Raw genomic sequence first — 11,372 nt, 5'->3', positions numbered from 1 at the left:
ATATGCTGTGTATCGTATGACGGTTTGTCTTTGTTTTAGGGTGACGTTTAACATTCTGTCAAGGGTCTACAGATGTAAAATAGCCTTTTGGGCTAATTCTGGCACATTTACATTTATGTTTATTAATGTGCATTGCCCCTGTAAATAAATAAATATATATATATACATAAAATAAATTAAAAGATATTATATTATAATATTATATTATAAGATATACTATATAAAGTGGAGAGATAATAATGCGCAGTGTATTAAACCTGTGCGTTAGTTTATTGAGCCTTTTCTTTTAAGAGTTTTAAATTTCGGTTACTGTGCTCGTGAAGAACAATTCATAGTGCTCTCCACTCCAGTATTGTGATCTAACAGATACCCGGTAGAAATGAACATGATTTAGAAACAGCACGAAACTCCAGCAAGATAAAATCCTTTTACGCAAAATCATTTATCTTTATTTACAGAACAAGTATAATATTAGGAACATTTAATAATCTTGGAGAGTTTCATCGTTTTGACTGTAGTAACCGAACGCGACACGCAGTTTGAATGCTGAATGGAGAATGACAGACAGCTGCAGCGGAGCGAAGAGTTATGTGAACTTGACTTAGGTAAATATTCATCTGTACCTCACATTAAACTAATGTGCTCTTAACATTTAACGGCTGGAACGGCTTCAGAACACTTGAAATATAGTGAGTGAAAACTTTATTGTGCTTTATAATGTTTTTGTGACTTTCATGGGGCTTAACAATAACAGAATAGTATATGCAGAATATCAAATTTGGATCAGCCTTGTCTGATCGATACCCGATCCAGCAGAAAATGCCAGTATCGGAGCGATACTGATACTGAATATGGGATCGGTTCACCCCTACATATGATGCCCTTACAGTGGGGGAAAAAATTATTTGATCCCCTGCTGATTTTGTACTTTTGCCCACTGACAAAGAAATGATTTTATTGGTAGGTTTATTTGAACACATTTATTTGAGAGACAAAATAACAACAAAAAAAAGCAAGAAAAAGGAATTTAAAAAAAGTTATAAATTGATTTGCATTTTAATGAGTCAAATAAGTATTTGATCCCCTATGAATCAGCAAGATTTCTGGCTCCTAGGTGTCTTTTATACAGGCAAGGAATACAGGCACTCTTAAAGGGAGTGCTCCTAATCTCAGCTTGTTACCTGTATAAAAGACACCTGTCCACAGAAGCAATCAATCAATCAGATTCCAAACTCTCCACCATGGCCAAGACCAAAGAGCTGTCCAAGGATGTCAGGGACAAGATTGTAGACCTACACAAGGCTGGAATGGGCTACAAGACCATCTCCAAGCAGCTTGGTGAGAAGGTGACAAATAGTTGGTGCGATTAATCGCAAATGGAAGAAACACAAAATAATAATCTCCCTCGGACTGGGGCTCCATGCAAGATCTCACCTCGTGGAGTTTCAATGATCATGAGAACGGTGAGGAATCAGCCCAGAACTACACAAGAGAATCTTGTCAATGATCTCAAGGCAGCTGGGACCAAAATCGAGCTCTTTGGCATCAACTCAACTCGTCGTGTTTGGAGGAGGAGGAATGCTGCCTATGACCCCAAGAACACCTTCCCTACCGACAAACATGGAGGTGGAAACATTATGCTTTGGGGGTGTTTTTCTGCTAAGGGGACAGGACAACTGCACCACATCAAAGGGACGATGGACGGGGCCATGTACCGTCAGAGCCAGGGCATTGAAAATGGGTCATGGATGGGTATTCCAGCATGACAATGACCCAAGACACACGGCCAAGGCAACAAAGGAGTGGCTCAAGAAGCAGCACATTAAGGTCCTGGAGTGGCCTAGCCAGTTTCCAGACCTTAATCTCATAGAAAATCTGTGGAGGGAGCTGAAGGTTCGAGTTGCCAAACGTCAGCCTCGAAACCTTAATGACTTGGAGAGGATCTGCAAAGTGGAGTGTGACAAAATCCCTCCTGAGATGTGTGCAAACCTGGTGGCCAACTACAACAGGGGTGCAAACTCGTCAGGGGTGAAAAAGGTGACAACCCCTCCCCCTTCTTACATTTTTTGTCTTGTTTCCAGTCCAAACATCTAATAATTCTCAAATCAAATCTTAAGTCAAAAGTCAAAATGATCTTGTTTTCGGTTTGAAATAAGATTATTTTAACTCATTTAATTTTGATTATTATTATTTTTCTGAAAACAAGACAATTTTTACTTGTCTAGAAAATGCTTCTTGATTTAAGAATTTCTAGATATTTGGACTAGAAACAAGACAAAAACTTAAGTAGGAAATAATTTTTTGCAGTGCACCATTCAAGGATAAAGACCTTTATATGATTAAAAGACGTTTGAGCGACAACTACGGTCTACAATCAACAAGGATTGTTGTTAAGATGTTACATGAACTTAGTCAGGGCAAATAAACCACTGTAAATTTTCATTTCAGCACTCATTTCACACAGCAATTTTTGAAGCAGCTGACGGGCTAAACGTGAGGCGTTTCTCCGTCTTGAAACAGGCTGTTACAGTGACACTTGCGTTCAAGTCATGTCGGATACATCGTATTTACGAGTTGAACGCACATGAATGCCACCGCAAAGTCGTTATTACGAGTGGGAAACTCAAAATTTTCTTTAAGCCCCGAGTTTCTGAGTTGGGGGCGTGTCAGTGAAAAAATGTGTCGGATGCAATGAACGCAGCCAAAGACTAAAGATATGCAGCGTCGGTAAAGTTGTCGAAATGAATAAAATTATTATTTTTTTGTAATGTACAATAAAACTATATAAGTTACATAGCCTACACACAATATTATTGTATAATTATAATAGAATATATAATTATTCAGTTTACATCACCTTCATAAATAAAAAAAAAACGGAAAAAAGAAAAAACACACTGATGCACATTCTTCATTCAATATTTTGTAGGGGTAGAGTTTTAAAAAATTGTTGAATTTTATGTAGAAAAGTTAAATCGCCATCTTGTTCTGACCAAAGTGACTTGAACGCACCCGACATCGTGATAACGACTAAGATAGCGCTGCCTCCAGTGAGCTGAGTGATACTAATATTACTGTACATTAAACAGTATGCTTTACTTGTAGGTCGAACAGTTCTCAAATCGACTTCATGTCAGAGTAATAGCTTACTGATATGTGAGACAAATGTTAAGGTCGAGACTGAGGAGCATTTTGCAAAGGGTAACAAAGTAATGTAGCGATAACGTAACTTACAATCTTAACGTAACTTACAACAGCAGCCAAACGCAAAAAAGCAAAAAAAAAAAACAGCAGCCTCACGCTAATCACCATTTATCCTGGAACACAATTTACAGCAGATACAAATGCATTCCATCCTGCTCTACAGTGAACTTAATTTAGCTAGCTACAAACAGGCTAATTTAACCACCAACACAGCCTCATTACTTCAAAAATAAGTTGCTTGCCCTTAGCTTGTTCCTTCACGTTTTACGTAGCCTCTGGAAATATGGATAGTTGCCTGCAGTGTCTAAAAGTTAGGCTTCAGGAGTGAGATTGGTTGGATGAGGGAAAGGACATTAAGGTAAGCCAATCAGAGGCAGAGTAGGGCGGGTCCATTCCTTTGCCAACAGGTGGAAAAAAACGCTACAGGTGACGTGACACAGATGGCTCGCAGATACGACCCAACCCCCTCCCTCCCCAATTTTATTTTTTTTTACAGATCTACACGATTCACGTGAATGACCTATTTCAAGGTGAAAACGGCGAATTTCGTCAAAAGGTGACAAGTTTGCACCCCTGTACAAGAAACGTCTGACCTCTGTAAGTCATGTTTTGCGAAGGGGTCAAATAATGTTGTTATTCTGTCTCTCACTGTTCAAATAAACCTATCATTAAAATTATAGACTTGGCAAACGTACAAAATCATCAAGGGATCAAATAATTTTTTTCCCCTCTGTATGTGCGGTCAGGTGTCGTACCGGGTTGAGATCGTAGAGCAGCTGCGCAGCAGGAGACTTCAGGACCCTGTCGACCACGTCACACACCAGATCCTCCAACCGGTTCAGAAGGTCTTCATAGGTCATGAAGGGACACTCAGCCTCAATGTGGGTGTACCTGAAAACACACACACACACACAGGTGCATTACACTGACGTGCTTTCGTTCACGAAGTAAATGAATGAATCTTGAATGGTGCTAGACTCACTCAGCCAGGTGTCTGCGGGTGCGAGACTGCTCAGCGCGGTATGACTGGGAAATGCAGAAGGTGTCGCCCAGCGCAGGGATGCAGGTCTCCAGGTAGAGCTGAGAGGACTGTGTCAGATATGCATTCTCACCAAAGTAGTTTAAGCTGAAGAGGGTGGAGCCGCCCTCCACCTGCGTCTGCACCAGAGTGGGCGGAGTTATCTGAGGATAACAACAAGCAAACAAACCTCTGTGTTTGATAACATAAGCAACATTCTGTGCCTCAAAATTAGACTTTGCAATACTTAAAGGAATAGTTCATCTAAAAAAATCAAAATTAGCTGAAAATGTAGTCACCCTCAGTGAGAGTAAATTTTCAGCACATTTGAAATGTTTGGGTGAACTATTACTATAACACATGGAATGTGGACCTCGCAGTATCCCCGGCTGAAAAAATGATCCCGGAAACACTGTGTGACAGCGGATCGGACTTTCAGGATCTTGGAGACGTTTTCCCCACGGATCATTATGTGCCTGTTGTTCAGCTGCACGTCCACGTCAGACTCCTCATTCAGCAGGTTATCGGTGCCGCCTGCCGGAGCGAGACCGATCAGCTCCCAGAAATCACAGTGCAGCTCATGGCCGCCTGGAGCCTTTAAAACAAACAAACAAACAAAAAATAAATAAAATTCAGACAATACATAAGGAAAAAATTTGAGGGATATTGACAGAACTTTAGTTCTTAGATGAACTATATCTTTAAATATAGGTTATTGATATTACTCATATTAAAATTAATAATTTAATCAGGGTCATTTTCTCACCTGTTTGCCCTCAGGAACAGGTTTCACGGTTCCATACAGAGCAACAGTGCTCTCCGTAGACAACACCAGTCCATTATAACACTGACACTGCAAACAACACACACATTCATCAACTCAGAGAATATTTCAGCTAGACTTTACTGTATTTTACTTACATTCATTAAACATGACTGTTTTGGAAAATAGAACAAAAAAAGTCCCATCAAATGTAGTCAAAATTCAGAAGAATATACATTTATATTTTATAATAATTTTAATATATTATAAACTATACTTTAATCAATTCTATAAATTGTGAGCACGTTGTTTAGAATTTAAATAAATGTGTTATCCACCAGATGGCGCATGGAACAACATACTGTATCTACAAGCCAGACCAAATTGCTCGTAAAAACTTTGCAATTATTTGTCTCGGACCGACAGTTAAATATGCTTATAGATTATTACAGTACGTTACATTTTAAAAATAGAATTAACATAATTGTCAGTGTCTGATAAATTATTAACTGCATGTAATGCTGTGATTGTGAGAAAACATCCACAATAAAATATAAATAAAATAGTTTTAGACACAAATATTTGATATGGTAATACGGACATTGAAAAATGTATTTACATATGACCGCATGAGTGTAAAGTGGATCATTATTTGATGTGCTTTGTAAACAATTTATTGCACTAATGCGGCATTTGGAAGGTCATGTTTACAGTAGACTACACAACTAATTAATTCAGTTGTTAAAGCAGTGGTTCTCAGACCTTTTTGGTTGCGCCCCTTTTAAACCTATAAATAAAAAATCTGGCGCGTCCGGTGTAGAGCTGGTGCGGTGCGTGTCAGGTGAGTGAAGCCGAGAGCAAGAATGCATATGCCCCGTCATATTTTCTGCATTTAGCTTTGGAATGAACAGCACCTGCCTGGATCTGTGCGACTTCGTCTATGGCTTTTCTCTTCCCTTTCACAAACCGATCCGCAGAGGTGGGTACAGTACCCAAAAACTATACTCTAGTAAAAGTAAAAGTACTTATAGAAATATTTACTCAAGTAAAAGTTAAGGTAATAGTCTGAATAGTTACTTGAGTAAGAGTGAAAAAGTATTGGATAAAAAAAAAACTACTCAAGTAGTTAGTTACTAGTTACTTTGGATCGTATACTGTATATCTATAGTCTATTTTTATTTAGATATATAGATAGAATTTATGTGATGTGTGTGTGTGTGTGTGTGTGTATATATATATATATATATGATGTTTTTTTAATGTAATTTATTTCAGTGATACAAAACAGAATTTATCAACCTTTACGCCACTCTTCAGTGTCACATAATCCTTCAGAAATCATTCCAATATGTTGATTTATTATCAATGCTGTTCAATCAATCAATCAATCAATAATCATTTTATTACAGTACTCACAAACAACTTTTCTCAAAATAATTAAAAATACATAGTTACCGAAAAAGGTGTATGCCGAAGCCTTGCTTATTATGCCTACCCTTTATACATAGTTAACTGAATGGGCGTTAAATAATACAAAATAAACAATATTACAAAAACATTTCCCAATAATAATTCAAAACAAACATAAAAATACACATTCCAGCTATTACTTATAATATTTTATCAATATATTCACAATTTATTGATACTGAGTCATATAATTATTTATCATCTTATTTACTGTTCTTTTTAGCTTTCTATTCATCAAAGAATCCTGAACAAAATGTCACAGGTTCCAAAAAATATTAAGCAGCAAAACTGTTTCCAACACTGGTAATAAATCAATATACTGTATTGACCCGAATATAAGACGACCCCCCTTTTCTCAGATGTACCTTTTGGAAAAAGGCTTTTTGAAAACCAAATCTTGTGGTTTTTTTCTCTCTCTCTCTCTCTCTCTGTATAACACATTTTTTCTTCAATTATTTTCATATTGCATATTTCTCCTATTTTTGTTTTGAAAGTATGGTAAATACTGGTAAAATGTACCAAAATTATAAAAAATAACAGGTAGCCCATCTGAATTATATAACATTTAGGCTATCCATCTCATAGTAGCCTATCAAAATGTTATTAACAGTAGAAGTGAAATCTTACTGTAGTCTTCAAATCTGGGTACTGTCTTATGTTTTAAAATCACTTACAGAGGAAGTTTGGTCCCATCAGGCTAACATGACAGTCACGACTCGTGCCGCTGTAAGCTTTTCTTTTTCTTTTGTTTTCACTCGCGATCTTTACAACACACATTACATATTTCATGGCACACTCGTTTTATGCGTTTTTGGCGCCACCTATTGTTGTGGGTGTATTATTGACATGTCAAAGTCTAGACCCCGAATATAAGACAACCGCGTTTTTTCAGATGCATTTCCAAGAAAAAAACATTGTCTTATATTCGGGTCAATACGGTATTAGAATGATTTCTGAAGGATCATATGACTCTGAAAACTGGAGTAACAGCTGATGAAAATTCTGATTTGCATCACTGAATTAAATTACATTATATTAATTATGTATTATATATGTAGCCTATGTAGCCTTTATATAACCTCTGACACGGAGAAGAGTGAAAACTCCTCACATGACCGCTACCGAACATCTGAACATAATGAAACAAATGCACATTGACGAATCTTCTTCCGTCTGTTTTGCAAAATGTAAACAAATGTATATTGTGAAAATAGGCATTTCTCCTGGAACAGGTCGCACGCCGCTGCACAGAACTAACATGGGTTTGGCGGGTGTTCATTTCATACTCTGTGACAGCTTATTTAATGTATAAATTATACATTGTATTTAATGTTGTATTTAAAAACTGGTAATGTCATAGTGGTATCGTCAGGGGTTAAATTGGGATTTGTTATGTGGGGGAGGTTGGGGCTCTATGGTATCGAACTTATATATTTACATTTACATTTAGTAATTTAGCAGACACTTTTATCCAAAGCAACTTACAAATGAGGACAATGGGGAAATATATGTATTGTGTGTGTGTGTGTGTGTGTGTTTTGTTTTTTTGCAAATATGATTTATTCTAATGCAATATTCTCATCGGTTTTCTATCAGCTGTGACATAGGCTATAAATCTGCATGTTTTTTATATTTTATCCAAGGGCTTTTTTTTTTTTTGTTGTTTATAGAGGGCATTTTCCCACTAATCTCATTAACTTTCATTTCAAATTCTTACATTTGATCTATAAATTCAATTCTAATAATGTGATTGTTATTATCTATACGTTATCAAATTAAATCATTTACACTGAAAAGCACAACTACATTAAATTATGAGATTCTTTTAAAAAATAAATTAATTAATTTACAAACAAGAAATGATGGTGGAAATGATACTTTTCAATGAAATTAAAACGCCAGTATGTGCCAGTAGTGAGCGTTTAATGAGTGAGTTATTGAGTCGTTCATTCAAACGATTTGTTCAAACAGCAGATTCATCAGATGTTTATGCATGGGCTAATGAAACTTTGACTCAACCGATTCGTTCAAAACACTGAATCATTCAGCAATGAATGTATTTGCTCATTGAACTGTTTATAGAACTATTAAACAGTTGTAATGGTGAGTGATGTTGCCTAACTAACTGTATTTTAAATATAAAAACTTTCCATTTTGAATTTTTACCTCAGTATGCTGAGTTTCTTAGTCTGTCAATAGCCTTATACTGTCAATAGATGCATTATATACAGTAGCTATATCCACTACTCACCACTTACTCTAAAAGTAATAAAATCAGAATACTACTTGAGTTTTGGTGTTTACATAGTTATTTTTTGTTAGTGATGTTTTAATCATGTTACTTGTCTGGTGTTAATTAAGCGTTAATGTCGAGCCCTGGAGTCTATGTGGCGGGGCTTAGCCCCGGATGGCCCCGGCCCAATTTAAACCCTGGGTATCGTGTACTGTAATCAAATGTAGCCTATCTATACCTGTGAAACCGTAGACAGCTTAAGTGGTGTTCATCTAATAATGATCTTCATAGCTAGCAAACAATAGCCTTTGCAGATTTGCTTTCAATTGACTGTAGATCCAAAGCCAAGTCTTCAGTGCTCTTGATGTACTTAAACTTTCTGTTACAACTCTGAGTGAGAACCGCTTCAGATGACTCGGCGGGGTAGGGAACTGAACGAATCATTCAAACTGATTCGTGAACCAATTCACTGGTTTGCCAAATGGTTTGGTCAAGCCTTTGAACAGAATTGACTCAAAATAATGAATTATTTGTGAATGGGCATCGCTCATTGCCCAGAGAAAAGTAGACGGGGCGTTTGGAATAAATTGAAGCATTTTTAACTTGCATTGCATTAAGATAAAGTAATGAGAGGAGCGTCGCCCACAGTAACGAAGTAAAAGTACCGTTTTTTCACTAAAAACGTACTTGAGTAAGAGTATTCTTTTTGATTGAATTAAGTACTTCAGCCAGGATAAATAATATGAAAAGTGCTCAGAGTTGCTGCAGAAAAAAAAAAAAAAAAAGAGTGAGCAATTACAAAAACATGTTGCTGGAGACGGGCTTAGTGAGAATGCAAATTCAATTTCTGCCAGCAGGAGGCGCTTCTGGAGCGGCAGAGACAGTGGTTTCCCTGGTAACGGCTGTACACAAAGCAGCACTTCTCTCATGAATGCTGCTTTATCAGATGGGTCAATATCACTGTAGGGTGCCTTTTGGTGTCCTGTACATAAATAACGTCTCGGTTACGTATGTAACCCTCGTTCCCTGAAGGAGGGACCGGAGACGTCACGTCGGGTGACCGACGAATTGGGATCTCGCTTAGAGAGACCAATCCACTTCGAGTGTAACTAAACGAGCCAATGCACATTGGCATGCGATTATTGCATCCAGCTGCCGCTAATCACAGTGTGACTATAAGTAGGCAGCAGGTGCAGCGCATATTCAGGTTTTCGCTGAGGAGCCGAGCCGGTGACCCGGCCTCTCAGCGGTGGTACAGCAGCCGTGGCGACGGGACGGGACGCAACGTCTCCGGTCCCTCCTTCAGGGAACGAGGGTTACATACGTAACCGAGACGTTCCCTTTCAGTCGGTCACTCCGAGTCACGTCGGGTGACCGACGAATTGGGATCCCTACCAAAGGGCCATGGATACTGCCCTTCCAGTGTCTTGTGGAAGCCTCCTGCGCCTACTTTTGGCGAGGTTAGGGCTCACCACAAGAGGACCAGCTACTGTTGCTATGGCACTACCCACTCAGTAAGACTGGATAACACTGGGAAAACGTACCCGTTCCATTTGGAACAAGACGCTGCGGAAGCCCAACCTTCCCGAAGGAGGTTCAGAAGCACTTACACATATAACAACCGTTTAGGTGAATATGGAAGATTGGAGGTGACTGTAGCCTCTTGGTGATGGCAGGAAGTCTGCCGGGGAAACACGGGCTCTGAGGCTATACCGTGGTCTTACACATACGGGATCCAATTAGGTCTCTACATATGGAACCCAGCCCTCTACCGGTTCTCACGGATTCATCGTTCCGCCACGTCTGGCTACCGAGGGGACGGAGGAGCTCGACAGGGTCTACCAATGGACTCTCTGGAGCAGTTTTAGCAAGCCGACCCGAAACCGGGGCCTCTCAGTGCTTCTACCCGTTTGAGGTGAGAACAGAGGAGGAAACCGGTTCCACACGGAGGCTATAGAATCTAGCGAACGTGTTAGGGGTCGCCCAGCCCGCAGCTCTACAAATGTCTGCCAGCGAGGCGCCACGAGCCAGCGCCCAGGAGGATGCAACACTTCTAGTAGAGTTTAACCTTCTCGCCCCCCTAAGGAACCTGATGACCAAGTCATGCTTCCCCACCGACTTCCCTTCCACGGTGTCGTGGTTGGCAGCAATCACAGCCACATAGACTTTAAGGGTGGAGGGAGACAGCCTTCGCTCCAACCCTTGCTGCAAGAAGGACAGCACGACTCTGATCGGGCACTTCCGGGGGTCTTCTTGGTGAGAAGAACACCATTCGACGAACAGGTTCCACTTCAAGGCGTAAGCATGTCTTGTAGACGGTGATCTCGCCGAAGTGATGGTGTCAACTACCTCCTGGGGTAGGTCACCTAGAACCTCCGCGTCCCATCCAGGGACCAGACATGAAGTTTCCAGAGGTCTGGACGCGGGTGCCATAAGGTGCCCCGTCTCTGAGTCAGTAGATCCTTCCTCAGAGGAATCTGCCAAGGAGGGGCTGTCACGAGGAGCATCAGTTCCGGGAACCAAGTCCGAGTGGGCTAGTACGGCGCCATGACCAGGACCTGCTCCTCGTCCTCCTGATCTTGCACAGTGTCTGTGCGAGAAGGCTCACTGGGGAAACGATACTTGCGAGGCCCTGCGGCCAGCTGTGTGCCAGTGCGTCTGCGTCGAGTGTTCCCTCGGTCAGG

The 11,372-nt window shown here is 39.8% G+C and overlaps 1 protein-coding gene across 1 annotated transcript in view; it reads right to left on the bottom strand.

Annotated features, from left to right (window-relative positions):
- Nucleotides 1–3,899: 3,899 nt before the first annotated feature.
- LOC131523141 (asparagine--tRNA ligase, cytoplasmic-like) overlaps nucleotides 3,900–11,372 on the bottom strand; it is a 26,591-nt gene continuing 19,118 nt past the window's right edge. The window contains exons 8-11 of the mRNA XM_058749229.1: nucleotides 4,989–5,075; nucleotides 4,596–4,817; nucleotides 4,187–4,386; nucleotides 3,900–4,095 (exon numbers count right to left, since the gene is read on the bottom strand). Coding sequence (XP_058605212.1) covers nucleotides 3,915–4,095; nucleotides 4,187–4,386; nucleotides 4,596–4,817; nucleotides 4,989–5,075 — 690 coding nt within the window. The 3' untranslated portion in view covers nucleotides 3,900–3,914. The remainder of the gene's footprint in view (nucleotides 4,096–4,186; nucleotides 4,387–4,595; nucleotides 4,818–4,988; nucleotides 5,076–11,372) is intronic.

The sequence above is a fragment of the Onychostoma macrolepis genome, chromosome 17 (genome assembly GCF_012432095.1).
Source record: "Onychostoma macrolepis isolate SWU-2019 chromosome 17, ASM1243209v1, whole genome shotgun sequence".
Classification (NCBI taxonomy): domain Eukaryota; kingdom Metazoa; phylum Chordata; class Actinopteri; order Cypriniformes; family Cyprinidae; genus Onychostoma; species Onychostoma macrolepis.
Note: the sequence above shows the minus strand (reverse complement) of the source record. Positions and strands in the feature narration are given on the sequence as shown.